This window comes from Vicia villosa, unplaced genomic scaffold (assembly GCF_029867415.1).
Source record: "Vicia villosa cultivar HV-30 ecotype Madison, WI unplaced genomic scaffold, Vvil1.0 ctg.001480F_1_1, whole genome shotgun sequence".
Taxonomy (NCBI): Eukaryota; Viridiplantae; Streptophyta; class Magnoliopsida; order Fabales; family Fabaceae; genus Vicia; species Vicia villosa.
In genome coordinates, this window is record NW_026705635.1 from 321,137 (window position 1) to 339,996 (window position 18,860).

At 33.0% G+C, this 18,860-nt stretch overlaps 1 protein-coding gene across 2 annotated transcripts; it reads left to right on the forward strand.

Annotated features, from left to right (window-relative positions):
• Nucleotides 1–2,184: 2,184 nt before the first annotated feature.
• Nucleotides 2,185–5,036, forward strand: LOC131635410 (reticulon-like protein B8). 2 transcript variants are annotated; one of them, XM_058906031.1, is made up of 6 exons: nt 2,185–2,409; nt 3,176–3,367; nt 3,471–3,651; nt 3,747–3,888; nt 4,445–4,514; nt 4,694–5,036. In XM_058906031.1, the coding sequence occupies exons 2-6, from the start codon at nt 3,193–3,195 to the stop codon at nt 4,849–4,851; spliced, it is 726 nt and encodes a 241-aa protein (XP_058762014.1). In that variant the 5' UTR covers nt 2,185–2,409; nt 3,176–3,192; the 3' UTR covers nt 4,852–5,036. The 2 variants fall into 2 exon arrangements, with proteins under 2 accessions (XP_058762014.1, XP_058762012.1); XM_058906029.1 differs by having other exon boundaries at nt 2,189–2,409; nt 3,172–3,367.
• The last annotated feature ends 13,824 nt before the right edge of the window (nt 5,037–18,860 follow it).

The following is an 18,860-nucleotide window of genomic DNA, read 5'->3' on the forward strand; positions in this document are numbered from 1 at the left end:
TGACTCCGACAAACCCTCAATTCAAGCTGAGTATTGATCAGTGTCCTAGTACTGATGTCAAAAGAGTCTATATGAATAGCATCCCATATGCTAATATAGTTGGTTCTTTGATGTATGTTATGGTCTGTACTAGACCCGACATAGCGTATGCAGTAAGTCTTGTAAGCAGGTACATGGCGAATCTTGGAAAGGCTCACTGACAAGCATTGAAGTGGATTTTAAGGTACATAAATGGGTCTCTGAACAGGGTCCTAATTTATGGTGAAGCCTTGGATGAAGATAGTAAAGCAGCAATCGAAGGATATGTCGACTCTGATTATGCAGGTTGTATGGATTCTAGAAAATCTATTTCTGGATATGTTTTCACTATGTTTGGCACTGCAATTAGTTGGAAAGAAACACTTCAGAAGGTTGTTGCTCTATCAACCACTGAAGCGGAGTATATTGCCCTAACTGAAGCTGTGAAAGAAGCATTGTGGCTTGAAAGTTTTGCAAAGGAGCTGAAACTTCAAGGTCGAGGTATCACTGTTAAATGTGATAGTCAAAGTGCAATACACCTGTCGAAGAATTCAGCCTATCATGAGCGAACTAAGCACATTGATGTGAGGTTGCATTTCGTCAGAGGAGTAATTGAGCGTGGAGAAGTCCAAGTGCTGAAGGTTTCGACTGAGGACAATGCTGCTGATATGATCACAAAGACATTGCCGAGTTACAAGTTTTTCCACTGTATGCATTTGATAAAGTTGCATGAAGAAAGCTAGTTTGTTCCCTTGACGTTGTAGAGTTAGGTCCAAGGTGGAGATTTGTGAAATATTGGATCAAACTCTAGTATGGTCGAAGGGTAGCTTCTTGGTTCGACAGGATTAAGCATGAAGTCGAAGGTTGTTCACATGCTTGTGTCGAAGATGCTAGGGTTGTTAGCATGTTAAATTAGGTTTTAGTGTTTAAACCCTAATTTGTTAAGTTAGCTAGTTTATTAAGTTGGCTTGTGTAATGGGCCTTGTGGAAAAAGCCCATTAGTTAGTATGTTAGGTTTTATTATAAATAGCATACTAGTCTCTCATTATTGCTAAGCTGCAAATCCTAATTTAGGGTGAGAGAGGTTATTTGTTATTCTTATAAACTTGTAATCTTGTTTTAAGAGAAAGTAAAAGAATAGCAGTTATAACCAATTCTTGTGTTCTTATTTTCTTCCCTAACTCCCTACTATATTTTGTTCTTGACATCGTTTTTCACAACAGACGATCAACCATCTGGGGGGCTGCTTGCCTGGTATAACTGTACACGAAGTTGGATGAAGGGATTAAGTGAAATACGAAGCAGATAATGGGTAGCATGTCGCTCATGACGGTATAACTTCTTTTTCTTTGTGGCCTTTGTTAATTATTTTGATTCGGAAAGCTAACTATTTAATTTTTTTAATTTAGGGATGGATCCTACAACATTTCCCCTGCATCTCGGGTTGGTCACTTGCGGAGGGTTATACTGAAGATAAGCCTCGTGCCTGTGCATACAACCCCCTTCCGAGGGAACCAGGCGATAGATTCGTTCCGGTTGTACATTGACCGACTGACGCATGAGGACGTACACTTCTCTTCATACGAAGACCACTGTGAGACGATACCATTTGACGATGCGTCGCTGTTTAAAGGTTGGTTGGCTTGCGGGATTCGCAAAACGACTGTCTATATGCCTAAGGAGGTGATGAGTCAGTTTGGGTTCACCCATACTATTCTCCGGAATCCTGCTGTAGTTGCTCCTTCGACGGAGAGACAGAGGGATATGGATGAGCTTTTTGATGATTTTGAGAATCATCTTGTTCTTTAGGAGACCAGAAATATAGTGCCAGTTTAAAACCGCAAATATACTTTCGATTTTTAACTAATTTTAACAATAAATGATGCGCACCAGAAATATACTTCCGATTTTAGAGAAACATTTTAGAAATTACAAAGAGTCTTTCTTTAAATTATGAGATAGAAAAAGACTTTCCCATAAAAATTACTTTAGAACTTTTTAAAAAAATATATCATTACGTGGATTCCAAAAACGGAAAGATTAAAATGTTAACACAAGGTGCTAATCTTTATTTATTTTGACATAAAGGTGCTAATCTTTATGTTAGTCATAATAATGGGGTCATTATAAATTTATGATTTGACGATCCTTTATTTCTTTGAAAAAAAAAATTGTTGACCCTTTTGTAACATTTGAGACCAAAATCAAAATTGAATTGAATAGGTAGAACAAGTAACATGTGACTTGTATGTTTGGTAGTTGACCACTTGGTCAGTTATTGTTATTCTTCACCGTTTACATGTTCTCTCCATTTCTTAACACTTTCAATTCAATCAAATACCAACCAACCCCATCTTTCACTTCTCAATCTCCGCCTCTTCTTACTCTCTGGTTAGTCAATTTCACTTTCTTGTGTTCTTTCTTCTTGTTCTCTTGGTCGTTTATTGTGTTTGTTGTGTTGAATTATTTTGAAGGGTTTTGAATATTATGCACTGAAATTCTTATTGCTGATTGTGTTTTCATAATTGTATCTTAATTTCTGGTTTTGATTGATTTATAACTTGGATTCATGGACAAGTTATGTTTGTGAATTTTAAAATAACTGATTGAATTAACTATCTGTATTAGTGTCGTGTCGGTGTCAGATACTAACATGTTTGGACACCAGACACAGACACTGACACGACTTTGATCTGAAGTGTCGATTCTAGATAGGTAGAAAGGGACGTCAACATATTCGAACCACCGCTGTGATATCTGATCAAAATCATGCCTAATGTCTATCATGAAATTTTGAATATCCTTGGTAAATTTGATGAATATGTAATACAGAAAAATTAAATTAAGTATTAGCTATATATGTTTCATTTATGACCTACTAGAATTAACTTGTGTTTGATTGCTTCGATGGCTGAAACGATTTTTAACTCTGGTTACAATAATGGTTAGAGCAGTAACCTTAGCATAGAAGTTCATAATTTAAAGTTAGCAATATGGTAATCCCTTATGATGTGGCTTTGAACAAAATTGAACTCTATGTGTATTCACTTTTCATATCGGTTTTCTCGTAAATGATTGTTAATGAAGATAACCTGATGTTTGGTGTAAGAGTTATTTTCTATAGTTTTTGACGATGTTCACTCTGGTTCTTAGATAGCACAGGAGTCAGGAACAATGTCTGATAAAATCACTGCGGAAAATCTCCTTCACAACCTTGTGGATACATTATCGGACAGGCCAAAGAAAGTATCATTCTTCGAGGAAGATAAATCAAAATCAGTGAGCTCCGAGATCAACAGACTGTTTGGACGCGAGAAACCCGTACACCATCTTTTAGGAGGCGGCAAATGTATGGTATTTATTTATACTCAACTTAATATAAGATGTACGTACTGACATCAATTAAGAATTTTAATTTTTGTCGCCTTTTATTTTGGTTATAAATGTTACAGCTGCGGATGTTATGTTATGGAGGAACAAGAAGATCTCTGCTAGTTTTTTAAGTGCTGCAACAATTGTGTGGGTGCTATTTGAATGGCTCAATTATAATTTTATTTCTCTTCTATGCTTTGCCTTGGTTCTCGGCATGCTTGTGCAGTTTCTATGGTCAAATGCTTCTGGTTTGTTTAACAGGTGATTTGAGCAACTTTACATATTTTCATTATTTGTGGATGTATTTCTCAACTTTATGAGTTTAATTGATTATGACTTGTGATTTATGTTGACAGTACACCATCTCAAGTGCCCCGTGTTGTTATCCCGGAAGAGTTATTTTTTAATATTGCAACTGTAATCGGGAATGAGGTTAACCGTGGATTGAAGTTTCTTCAAGATATCTCTTGTGAAGGAAACTTGAAGCTTTTTCTCATTGTATGTTTCTAGTTATGCTTATTTACTTGATATAGCCATTTATTATCTACAGTTAACCTTAAAACATGCATATTTTCCTCAGTGCTTGTTTTTCAATCAATTTCTCTTCTTTTGATGTTTTTACATGATCTTTAAATTGTGACTTGTTATTGACGTATCATGGAAAACGCTTCTTTAACCTTTTCTTAGTTGGTATGTGATAGAAACCAGAATTTTAGCAGTAAGTGTGTGACTTGAGCCCAATGATTAAGCCGTCAAATCCATTGAGCCATGGTGTCTTATCAGTATGTTGTATGACTCCATCATAACATCACACTCCATCGATTTTCGCCATATTTATTATATTGACATCCATCACAATTGTTGGAAATTCCGTCTTCATTATGGTCCGCCCCTAGTCGCCTAATTGCAGCATTTGACTTGCATTCATTGCAGCCTACAGGGTTTAAGGCCCAGCAGGGCCGGCCCAAGTATGTGGAGGCTTAAGGCCAAAGTAACAAAGAAATGTTGCATATATTTGTCTTTGGAATTTGTGATCAGGTTGAAATACTTGCAGGCTGTAGCAAGTTTGTGGGCTGGTTCAGTGATTGGGAGTTGGTGCAATTTCTTGACTGTCATCTATATTGGTGAGATCAGATTTCTTTGCATCTTTTGATAATTCAGTGTTATGCATAGTTGTTTATATTTGATTTGTACCAAACATTCTCATCGATGGAACCTTTTTCGAAGTTCAACGATGTTTTCGCTTCTAGTTTATTATTACTCATGACATACTTGAATACTGAAACATCTTTTATCCGAATAGGTATTATTGCTGCGCATACACTTCCAGTTCTGTATGAAAAGTACGAGGACGAAGTTGACGAATTCGTGTACAAAGTCATTGGTCAGATGCAACATAATTATAGAAAGCTGGATGCTGGTGTGCTCAAAGGAAAACTCAAAGTAAAGAAGCATGATTAGGTTCGTTATGTAAATGAATGGTTGATGGAAATAATTAGGGGGATGAAGATATTTCTTCCTTATGAATATGATATTTATGTAAATGATATTTCATGTTGACCATCTGTGAAAATTATATGCAGAGTTTGATTCTAGCTCATAATAATTAGTTTTTCAATGTAATAAAAAAAATTGTATTTCTCAAACTGTCCTTCATGGATGTGCTCAAAGAAATGATAAGAGGGTCTTGGTATAGAACAAAGGGATATCTTGTAGTGGCAAAATGAGGCTCTCATAGTCTCTAAATCAATATTTATCTTTATAATATACACATAAAACTTGCACCAACGGAATTTATATCCGGATAATATCTACATAAAACTTACCCAAATGAAATAATTTGACATGTGTCAAGAAGCTACCTTCAAGTGATTTCCATACACTTTCTTGGTGCCGAAATAAATTCATGAACAATCAAATTCGCTTCTTTAAAAAAAAAAACAAAAATAGTGAATGTGTGTTTGTTTAATGGGCTTGGCCCATGCGAGGAACAGTTCTACAGTTCTCTTCTAACTAAATTGTTAAAAGTCCCAAATTTACCAATTTGACCCCTTTCTAAGTCATACAATACATGATTGCAAAGTTCTGGTGGGGTCGAAGGAGGGGAAGAGGAAGGTTCACTGGCTGAGTTGGGAGAAGATGCTTGGATTACGCTGAAGCCTCCAGTTGGCCAAGGACCTCAAGCTGATGCCAATTGTGGTGCAACCCGATTGCCTTAATGCTATTAACTGTTTCAATTTTGTGGAAGATTTTACTGCCTTGGAACTAATAGCTGCTGATTGTAGGAGTTTGTTAGAATCTTTTGTGTTAGCTTCTTTTATGTTTATTAGTAGGTCTTGTAATGTTCCAGTCCATAATTTTGTAGGATTTGGTCATGTTCATGGTTCTAAGACTTGGATGGGGGATATCCCCTCTGATGAATCTGTAGATTTAAGGCAGTTGCCTCCTTCTGTTTAATTGAAAGCATTTTCGTATAAAAAAAGTCATACAATACAATCCACACCAGAGCTCATACCATAATTGTGGTTGTGGTTTTGGAGCATACTCAAACTAGTAGGTGTCACCACCTATTTTCAAGTCAATTACAATAACAAAGTCATGTTTATTTACAGATGTTTTTAGAGATCATTTTTGTAGAAATAAAAAAAATTATATAAACAAAGGTTCACTCTTACGTACTAACACAATTAACCAGTTGGTCTGTGCATACACTTTACCTTACAATGGCATTAGAGTGTTTTGCACGTACACATCCTCATTTTGAGCAGAAACATACAAGAAGAAAGTGAGTTGCTCAAATTACTACTCCAACATATCACAACCAATAACGTGAATATTAAGCAAAACTAGTTTGAAGAACAATGTTCTTTAATTTTGATTTTGATGAAAAAAAGATGCAAGAGAATAATTTTATTATTTAATGTGTGTTACATGTACAGAGAGCTATTAAAATAATTCTTAGCAATTTATTTTTTAGTGTGAAAGTCTACTTCTATTTAATAATCGTCTTGGCAAAAGATGAATCTGGAAGATATCTTCTAACGCATTGATCATTAAACATCTTGATAAAGCATCATTTGCAGAAATGTCATGAAGACCTCGCTTTGTATCCTTTAGAAAAGAACCACTCAAGCCATTATCACGATTTTAAGGTCAACTCAACGCTACAAATCAACACTTTTGATTTTCTTTTAGAAGATTAATTTGTTACCTTCTTTTGAATTCTTTCATTTGGTGACTTTGAATAATAATTTTGATGATTTCTCTCTCAACAAAATGAAATTCAAATTTGAGAGATAGTCAACAACATTACATATTGTCTAACTTGTGCGCAAAAAAATAAAATAAAGTAGTGTGCGGCAATTTTTGGTGTGAGTAGAAAGTAGTGGAATTAACCTCTTTTTGATAATACATAAAGCATAATAAATATAATTCTAACATTAACCTTAAATAACACTCAAATCAAGGAAACTCTCTCCATTCTCAAATTCTCTTAGGATTATTCACCTAATTGAATAACACACGAATATAACAATTCTTTTTAGAATCAACTTAGAGAAAATAAAAGATAAGAAAAGAACTTAAAAAAATCAAATATCTAGAGAAAAAAACTCTAGTAAAATAAGAAAGAAAGAATCAACTCAAGCATTAAGTGATTTTATCGTACACACACTTTTTGTTGAAATGTTAAACACATGTGTTTGTGTTTAATTTTGTTTAAATTCTCTGTTGACTAATATTTGTAAACACAAACCATTATGTGTTATTTGGCTATATTTTCATAAAGATATTAGTCATAGCCAGAGACTTAATTGGAGTCAATTATTTGTGGTTGAGAAATCTAAAATATAATTTAGTTGAACTAGAAGATATACTTTAGTGGCTTTGATGGTGTGGTATGAAGGTGAGGGTATAGTGAATTCGGTTCAGACTTGTTCACATCTCGGAGGAAGATTTATTGAAATTTTGAACAGAACAGAGAAATGAGTTCTTTGAAAAAGCTTGAAAGCAGGCAAAACGGGGTGGTGACGGCGACGAAGAAGAAGAACAGAGAAATGAAAAGATTTGCAACAGCAAAGAAGTATTAGAGTTTTTGGAAAAAATTCTGTTAACATTTCCTATCGATTTTTGTATTGGCCTGATGTAAAGGCCCACTATGGTACATTTCCCATCGGTTAGAATCAAGGCCAAATATAAAGGTTACATTGTGCATGACATTTTTCCCATCGATTTATATATATAACCGATGTAAAATCCCTTATAAAAGAATTTTGTTTTATTTACAATTCTGCCACCGCCTATTTTTTTCCATTTTATTTACAATATTACCATTGTGTTATTCATTTTTCATTTTTTTCATATATTTTTTACATCATTGGAAATAAATACCTCATGTAAAATTGTTTGACAAATATTTTTTACATCATTTAATTTAATACCTGTTGTAAAATCTTTTATGCAAATGTCATATTTTTAGTAGTGTCAATTTAATTATATTTTAAATCTCTTAAGTGTGAGAGAAATAGACGTAACTCCAACTTGTGGGGTGAACTCTGATAAGTTCCCCGTTTATATCCCTATTCCATTATCTCTTTACATTCAACATCTGTGTTTTAATTGAATTTGATTCTAAACATTTAAAAATATTTAAACTCCTTCACAATTCAAACCTTTTTTTCTTGTGTTTTTCTCCCATTTAATTGACATTCAAGTTTCAATCTTTTATTTGAGAATATAACAATATATATTTGAGAAAATAAATGGATGAACATACATATATTAAGGCTGAAAAGACTAACACTTCTTGCTCAATCAAACCTCCAATGTTTGATGGAGAAAGATTTCACTATTAAAAAGAAAAACTTAATCATCAATAAAGTTTATTTATAATTCTTTATGTATTAACTAAGAAGTTAAAAAACAGGTCAAATAGTTAAAGGAAAATACTTTGATAAGACAGAAAAAAGTTGTTCAAAATGGAAGATGAAGAAGACGTGAAAACTATATTTTTTAGATTTCAAACTTTAGTATTTGAACATAAGGTTTTTAATAGAAGTTACACTACTAATGTCATTTAAAGAAAATCCTTAGGAGTATGTCAAATAAATGGAGACCAAAGGTAACTTTCATTCAAAATGCAAAGGATTTAAGTTTCTTAATTAGCTCTTGAAGATCTCATTATCTCGCTCTGAATTCATGAGATAGAAATCACCAAAAATGACATTAGTGAAGCCAAAATCTATTGCTTTGGAGTATAAGCATGAAGGTCAAGGATAAAACTCTACAAGTTGACGAATCTGATGATGAAGATTTTAAGGAACTTAATGAGACGTTTGAAGATAATGAACCTCCCTTTATATCTAAAAAAGTGCAACGTCTATGGAGTATAATGAAGTAGATATTTTCTAATAAAGAAATCAAGAAATAAAGAGATCCAAGAGACAAGAAGAGAACTGGCAAGAGGGCAAAGAATCTTGACACTTCAAGGGCAAATGTCCAAATCTGGAGAATGATAGATCTAAGAGAAGTGTGCTTAGTGGAAAAAGGAAATGTCTCATGGCTATATAGAATGAATCAGACCAATCTTATGATGAAAATGAAGGAAATGCAAATATGTCTCTATTGGCTTCAATATCCTCTAATATGCAACTAGATGATATAACAGATGATGAAAATGAATATGATGTATTTTCTAACTTTTCTCGTGATGAACTTGTTATTCCTTTAAATGAACTACTCTATAAGATTCACAAAATGATTGATAAATAAAAAGGCCTTAAAAAATTTATGATAGGTCATTAGAACATATTTAAACTTTGTAACAAGATATTGATGGTTTGAAAACTAAAAATGATTCCTTAATATATTAAATATCTCAATATTTTATAACAAGTGAGTGTAACTCTAAAAAGTATGAAGGTACTTTTCAAGAGTTATATATATATATATATATATAAGGTGATTTTAATAGGATATATGGTGTAAGTAAGAAAAATAAAATAGGTTAAAGATATGTTGGTACGCAAATGATTTAAGTTTGTGATTCTAATGTTTTGTTCTCTTATATTAAGGAGAGATATACTTACTCCAAGAGTAAGTGTGGAAGACTTATTTCAAATCTTAACCATTGATTATCATTAATCTTAAAATTTTAATTAATTTTTTATATAGAAAAATATTTCTAAAAATAATTTGATTAAATGATCAATTAAAACCGTTAGATTAATGAAAATTAATGATTAAGATTTGGAGTAAATATATCCCTCCTCATATATATATATATATATATATATATATATATATATATATATATATATATATATATATATATATATATATATATATATATATATATATATATATATATATATATATATATATATATATATATATATATATATATATATATATATATATAGACACACACAGTGGTTTTAATAGTATATGGTGTAAGTAAGAACAATAAAATAGGTTAAGGATATGTTGGTACGCAAATGATTTAAGCTTGTGATTCTAATATTTTGTACTCTTAGTGTTTGAAAGAATGTCATGACCAAAGAACTTGTCCAATGTTAAAAATATGTGGATACAAGAAACATCAAAAAACTTACCAAAGAGGACCCAGGAAGACCTGAGTACTTAAAAACAAAATTTTAACAACATTCATATTATTTGGACAATGGATATTCGCAACACATGACATGTGAAATACTTATGTTTCAATGACTCAATATGAAAAACAAAGGAAGCGTTGGTTTCAGAGGAAACCAAAAAGGTAGAATCATAGCTTCTAGAATATTTGATAACAATTTGTTCCAGTCTATTAATCACATCATTTTAGTTGAAGGACTCATGTATAACTTAATGAGCATATGTCAATCTAGTGTGAGAGGCTTGGCATGTGAAAGAAAGAAACATGTGAAAATTTCTTTTCACTCTAAAAACATTGTTTTATTCACAAGACCATTTGAACTTTTCCATATATATCCATTTTGGCCAATGAATTAAAATTTTCCAATCAATGGTTATGACTAGTCATTATTAATGATTATAGAAGATGAACATCAGAAAAATTCCTTAAACACAAAGATGGGCCAAATTTTGTGTTCTCAGTATTTTTCAAACAAGTACAAGTTGAAAAATACTTCAAAATTTCAATAGTTAGAAATGATTATGGAGGAGAATTTAAAAACAAACTTTAAAATGCATTTTTGTCTTGGCAGAAAGTTGAGATCTCGTCGGTGTGCCTTTGGCGTGCCTTTGTATCCTTTTGTTCACTACTATGGAAAAGGAACACCATAACTGTTGGAAAAGGGATACCACAACCGCTGACCAACTGTTGTAAGGTAAGAGGTGGTTATATGTATGATGCTTTTCACCATTGTCGTGCCACCGTGATTATATGTCAAGAAGCGCACTAACTATCATAAGGGGTGATTATATGTATCTAAACAACTGTTGTGATATATACACTGAGTTTATTATAATTTATGTGGAATGTTTATTTCGCCAATGCTCACTAAACATATAACCTTTCAGTCTGATCTAGAATATTATAATATGACAAATTAAATCCTATTAGAAAAACAAGTTACACGTTCAATGCTGAAAAAGAAATTTTCAGATTCTTATCCATATTTCGCTCTTTATTCATTAGAATTTTTTTTAATGCTCCTAGTTCTTCAACCCCCATTCCTTCACCTCTAGTTCATTTTGCAACATATTCTTTACTTTGCAAACTAAATTAGAGGTGTAGGACGGGGAGATTGAGGAACTAGAAGCATTAAACCATGTTCTAATGATTAAAGAGCGAAATGTAGATAATGGTTTGAAGAATTCTTGTTTAGAATTAAACGTGTAACTAGTTTTCTAATATAACTTTATCTATCATATTACAATTTTCTAATGCAATCCGAAAAGTTATATATTTGGTAAGGTGTTGGAAAAACAAGTAAACCACATAAGATATAATAAATTCATCTAAAACAAATATTAACAACATCATTCATCAACGGTAAGCCTTAAACAACATAGAAATTTTATATGTAACAACAACATCAAATTATAAAATATGTCAGAAACGTACCCGTCCCCTAATGGAATCCAAAATGAAAGGAAAGGAGGATGAAGCTGGAGTGAGAGCGACAAACATGTGTTAATCGATAAGCTTACAACGCTCACACAAGTTTTCTGCGCTCACTTTCACTTCATCCTCGTTAATTTTTTTATTAACCCATCCATCCATACCTACAAGTCAAAACAAGCAGAAACATAAGCAAGTCAAAAAATTATGAGAAAAACAAGAGATGAGATGTGTGAAGACATACCAAAAACAGAAACATAAATAAAAAGATAAACAAATCAAAATTGCTGCATAAGTTTGGTGAAGAAAAACCTTAAGGTAGCCATAGGTTTGAAGAAAACAAAATTGCTACACATGTTTGGGGTATAAATATGAGTGAGTTGAGTGACATATATGTTAGGGTTTTGTTTTGAGAGAGAAAAGTGAAATATGTTAGGATTTTATTTTGAGAGAAACAATTTTTATGTACTGAGAAAGAGATAATTTCGCTTATAAATAAGTCTCGCCTTTCACCATATTTGATAAGTCGAACCGTGATGAAATGATTAAACTTTACACCACGATTGACTAAAAGAACCGTGGTGATATACAAGGACAATTCCAATTTGTGACGATAAATGGAATATTGTTGGAGCAGAGATTCGAATCCTGTAACTCCTGATACGTTTCACTACGGTTTTTAACTATGATCGTAGTAAATTTTCTTTTGATAAATACAAAAAAGCACCCAAAAACGAGTTATTACCACAGTTAACATGGGGGACGTTGTAATATTATGTTATGAAAGGTTTTTTCCGTAGTAGTGGTTGTTGAATCATGGGGTTTTCGTATATAAATGTGTCATGATTTTCCTACTCTTTACTTCCTTATCTAATTTTCCTCTGTTCTCCGCGTTCCATTTTCCTCCTTACTTCTTCATTGTAAATTTCACAGGAAAACATTATGAAATTTGTCTCGTTAGGTCCACGATTCTTTTGAATCTTTTTGTTAAAACCGACAAAAAGGGGAAAAAATGCATTACTAGTAAAATCAATAAAAAGCAACAAATTTATGTACCTTCCTACAAGAATAATTCAGATTCCACATCTTAAGGAACATTAAGAAGTTATGGGAAGTCATATATTTCCATTTCATTGGAGAGAAATAAAGGGTGAGGTTTAGATAAACTTTTAGGAAGTTTACATATATTTGCATTCTTCCAAAGGTCCATCCATTACATTTGACTCTGTCAAGTCTAATAGCAACATAACTAAGTCCATTCTTACCATTTGTCTGATTACAAAAGCTACTAGTGGGTCTAAATGAATTAGATCATTATAGTTGGTTTAATTGAGAAATTCATCACATGAATTTTCAATAGGCAGTCATTGACCAAATTTTGCACGAGCTGTAACACCCCTTTTCTAAACCCCATATATTTCATATATAATAACAGAGTAATAAAGAATATATCAAAAGGGCTTCACGTGTTGTTTCCAAAACAACTGAAAACCAAACACACAAATACAATTTAACATGCACCTGATCATATTTATAACACATTTGAAAATCTTCATGTTTCAACAATATGCAAAACGCAACGGAATATAACTTCTCAATATAATTCAATGATTACATCTGATACTATAATAATTAACCAAAATGACCATATTATACCATTAACATGTCTTATAAATTCAGTACATAGGGACCAAGGCCATCAAACGTAATATATCCAAAATACCATGTCAAATACAATAAGGATAACAGTATTCAAAACATCCAAAACATGAGTTCAAATACACCTTAAGGTTACATTATCAGAGCATTAACTCACTACCTAAATCAAAATGAAATAATCAATAAGCTCCTCGGCTAAATCCTCGTGCAAGCACGCTACTCGTCGGAAACTGCGTATGTCGCAATGAACATCATTCAAACAGATGGGTGAGAATTCACATCATAATAGATACATATTATATGAACAATGGAAATAGTACACAACAATCCAACAAATTTATTACACTTCATAATTAAATAAGTTTCACAATCATTGCGTATAACACAACTTCCAATTATCACATAAGCCTACATTAATTCAAACAATCACATATCAAACAATGTGACTCGAGATGCAATTAATGCGAATCATGCATGTGGTACCATGTGAGTATCAAGCTCACCGCTCCCGATTCCATACTCAAGAACTAGAGCCACACTTCCGATCCGGACAAGACCAAAGCCCTCAAAATACACTACAAAAAAAAGGTCATCTACCACAGCCACAAAACTGCGGCTATATATAAAATAACCGTGGTTTAACACATTGGCCACGATTTGGCCACGTAAATCAAACTGTGGGATATGTAGGTGTGGCCTAGAGTATAAGCCACGATTTTCTTGTTTGGGCCATGTTTTATAGACATCTGTGGCTTGTATAGGCCACGGTTTAGGTATCTCAATTAAGGCCACGGTTTATCTTTTACCTCAGTTCTAAACTACTGTGGCCAGATCATATAACCACGGTTTTTATTTAATTTATAACATACAGTTTAGTTGCCTAGGTCTTGCAACGGTTTGTTTATGGTCACTAATTAAAACCGCGACTATATAGGCCATTATTTGAAGAAAGCTAGAGTTCTCTATATAAGAACCATTCCATGTGTCAAAATTATATGAAATCATCAAATTAACATGCTTTGCAATATTCTTTCATAAATTTCGTGAACCATTCTTAAACCATAACACATCAATGTCTAATCAATACATTACATGCATATCATAATCCTAAATACATTCATAACACAACCAATTAGCATATCATTATTCATGTCTTGAACCTACATCTAATAGAATTTTCCCTGAACCCAACTGTCAACCCACTTCCAACCAGTTCACGTAATTCAACTGCAGACAATTAACCTTGCTAACTGCAGCTAACCTCCATATGAGTTCAGCCCCTTAACTATCCTGCATAACCAAAACATAGAAATACAAAAATCAATACCAACGGTAACAACATAAAATGGTCATAAATAGGTGGTTTAGTTAGGTTAGTTAAGGGCATTAGCAATACCACTTTAGCTTCCTCACATTACATGCACACACCAGTAAACATTAGCATTCAATCATTCTCATCGAAAATTCAAACCATATGCCAATAGCCACAAAAACCAGAACTAAAACATACACATACACACTGCTATAACATAACTCAGTCATCAAATATTCAACTAATAACTAATCAGTACGCACATTCACTGTAACCAACACTATCCCTTGAAAAAAAGTCCACATATGATTCCAATCAAAGTACCTACCAAATACCAAAATGTCAATTTACTTAGTGGGAATACACAAAAACACAAACATTGCTCTTGACATTATGAAATGACTTACAAAATAGATAACTAGAAAACTCAAATTAATTTATTTAATCAAGCTTGCTCTTGACATTAATGGAATAACTAAGCACTGAGAATGAAAAGAAAAGAAAATATCTAAGTTGTCTTTTGGGTGAAAATACTCAAGAATTTTTTAGTTGTCTATGGTTAAACAATTCCTAGGCTAATAAGAAAACATTAAGTGAATATTTAAAGAACTTAACATTAGGAAAATTATTATATATCACATTATGCAGCTAACATGTCAATAACTACTTGAGAAAATGTGCATTCGACATTGATACTGAAAGCTAGTATGTTTCAACCAATGTATCGCCTAACAGATTTACTTAAATAACACGAGGATAACTTCGTTATAGAATATAGATAAAGATAGAAATACCTCCAAATCAAAATGAGAATCTTCATTTGTCCAATGATAATCCAATCCAAAGCTTACCTTGCGCAAAAACAACTGCCACAAACAACTATGCTTAACTATAAAGAAATCTATACTTTTCGTCATGTTATACCAAGACATGAATATAACATTAGTAAATTTAAGATCACCAAATTTTAATATTTCACAAGATTAGCAATGATTACAATAACAGGGTAACATTGTGCAAAGGGGGGACTTACGAAATTCTTAGAAATGCATCAATTAGCTTGAACCACCTAGAAACATTCTCATATTCAGATGATGAAACTGATTGCAAATATGAATAGACAGTGATATCAACCTTTGAAACTTGGTACCTAAATACATTCACAAGAAACACAGCTTGGTACTAAAAAGTTTAAACATACACCAGTGTCAGTTAAAACATTCCAATACCACCCATAAAGACAAACACATTGACGTCTCCTACTAAGACATTTTTAGACTTAGCACACAACATAAGGGGGAACTGATTGCAATAACAGGGTAACATTGTGCAAAGGGGGAACTTACGAAATTCTTAGAAATACATCAATTAGCTTGAACCACCTAGAAACATTCTCATATTCAGATGATTGAACTGATTGCAAATTTGAATAGACAGTGATATCAACCTTTGAAGCTTGGTACCTAAATACATTCATAAGAAACACAACTTGGTACTAAAAAGTTTAAACATACACCAGTGTCAGTTAAAACATTCCAATACCATCCATAAAGACAAACACATTGACGTCTTCTACTAAGACATTTTTAGACTTAGCACACAACATAAGGATAACTAAGTCTAAGTATAGCACAATTACAGTTTTAGTTAATACACTTACAGTTACCTTCCATTCCACTTTAACCTTGATCCATTCCACTTTGACCTTGATCCATTCCATTTTGACCTTGTTAAAATCCTTGTTAAGAACAGGTAACATACATTAGAGTTAGAGATCTGAGAGAGTGATAGAAACAACAACAATAAATGAAAAACGCAAACCCTAATCATATGTAGAGTGAGATAACTGGTTCAAAGTCCTTTACTCACCTGTAAACAACAACAATCATCACAAACCCTAAATTAAAAATACAGAAATCTGAGAATGAGTGAGTGAGAGAAGTGATAACAAATTAAGAAATTTAAGCATAAACGATGCAAGATAGTTTTCACATACTAGACTGAATGAATCCAACCAATCCCTTCTCCCGAACCGATTTCATCGTGTCGGTGAAATCCAATGTATGGCAACAAATCTGAAGCTTCCGAACAAATAAATTATGTCTCTCAAAAATCAGTACATCACAGAACAACGAAAGTGGCTCGATCATAAATTAAAAATACAGAAATCTGAGAATGAGTGAGTGAGAGAAGTGATAACAAATTAAGAAATTTAAGCATAAACGATGCAAGATAGTTTTCACATACTAGACTGAATGAATTCAACCAATCCCTTTTCCCGAATCGATTTCATCGTGTCGATGAAATCCAATGTATGGCAACAAATCTGAAGCTTCCGAACAAACAAATTTTGTCTCTTAGAAACCGGTACATCACATAACAACGAAAGTGGCTCGATTTTACCAAACGACGGAGGAACGATCACAACCGCCGATTGATTAATGTCGTTCGCCGGAGGACCGTATCCATCGTTAGAATCCGATTTGGAGGGCTTCTTTTGCTCTCGCCTCATTATTCTCTTGAACAATTTTTGTAAACCCTAACCTAAGCCTAAGCTAACAAATTCGATTGTTGAAGATGAAAGCTAGTGCTCCTTATATGTGAACACGATTTTTGCATCACAACTTAAACGACGGTGGATCTGAGGTGGTTGGATGGTTACAGTTGTGGTCAATGATCGGAGGTGGATGATGGAGGTGAGTGACGAGAGGAGAGGAGAGGAGGGGAGGCTGAGTGGTAAGTGAGAGAGTGTGAGGGGAACAAAATTAGGGTTAGATGTATGGCACCTTATTATTTACGTTTTCAATTTTTTTCCTTTTTTTTAATCTAAAAAAAAATTAGAAAAGAAAATAATCAACTAAAAAGAAGGGGGAAATTTTGGCAGGATATATTTTTTTGGGCTTGGGCCACAGTTTGAAGTGAAAATTATAATGCCGCGGTTTTTATTTGCGGCTTAAAATATCTACAGTTTGTTAACCGTGGAAAATGAAGAAAAGGCACAGTTTCACGTTCCGGATTCAATGTTTCAAAACATATGTCTACGATTTGAAAACCCCGGAAAAGCTTGTATGTGGCCATAGTTTTTGAGTTGTGGAAAAATTTAGCGCGGCCGTAGGCCAAAAATGTTGTAGAGATATGAACATTTTGTTCACCGCTTTTGAATCCAAAAAGGAACAAAGCCACGCCTTTATTTCCACACTAGGATTAAAGACAACTGGAGTTCCAACTCCCCCAGGAACGCAAGTGCAACAATATTCTCAATATATGCAATTAAGATTATCATACAACCTTAATTATCCAAGTATATCACAGTAATTTGCACAATTGAATTATCCACCAAAACGTTGCACAACACATATTTAACATCAATAAGGCATACATATAGCATTTATTGATCACACATAACACTTAGCACACAAGCAATTTCATGTTATTCATACAATTCACCAAAACACATCACCCACATATACAAACTTAAGTATCCTGTATATGTATAAATCAAATCCAAAACCTATCCAAACATCATTGAATAAATTATTAAAATACGTGAAAATCCATCTTAAATCATAAGCATACAGCTATCATGTCAAATAATAAAAAACACAAAAATTACATAGCAGGCCGCACTACGCGCTACGGGCGCTAAATCAGAAGTTTACGCGCTACGCGTGCTTTGCATATTTTGGAGAAAAACCAGATTTTAACAGCACTTCCAAAAATCGTTTTTAACCAACCAAAACTGATCCACATTGAAATTGATCACATGTATAACTAATCATGTTTCTATTCATGGGTTAACATTATAACAACATAAATCATGATTTAAATTTCAAATTTAATGGATTCTCCATAAACCCCTAACATTTAAACTATGAGAAATTGAAGAGATGAACAACCTAATCTTACAAATACCAATTGCATACATATATACTCAAATAATGAGGATTCTCCCCCTTACCTTAGGGCTCCCGGATGAATACTCACACCACTTTGATGTCCTTCATCAAAAATCCTCTTCTTTAAATCCGCTATATCCGGAATACAAACTCGATCACGACACCTCATGACACCATTATCATCAATCCAAAAATCAATATCTTTTCTTTGATTAATCAATGTCATCTTATCAACCAATTTCAAATCCGATTTTTGACCTTCTCGAATCTCATCAAGAATACAACAAGTAAGTTTCAACATACCAAGCTTAACACATGAAGAAGTCGCTTCACAAACCAAACTTAAATTTCAAAATTGTTCCAATAATTCCAACTCGCATCATCAACATCGGCATATGCAAAGATTTCTTACTTAATGCATCGACTACAACGTTCGCTTTTCTAGGATGGTAATTCAAACCAAAATCACAGTCTTTCAAGAATTCTAACCATCTTCTTTGTCTCATATTCAACTCTTTAT

Bases quoted from the DNA above. Each gene is read 5' to 3' on its own strand.
- LOC131635410 (XM_058906031.1), top strand. From the start codon at position 3,193: ATGTCTGATAAAATCACTGCGGAAAATCTCCTTCACAACCTTGTGGAT. The intron at 3,889-4,444 runs GTATGTTTCTAG...AAATACTTGCAG, and splicing joins ACTTGAAGCTTTTTCTCATT to GCTGTAGCAAGTTTGTGGGC. The intron at 4,515-4,693 runs GTGAGATCAGAT...TTATCCGAATAG, and splicing joins CTTGACTGTCATCTATATTG to GTATTATTGCTGCGCATACA.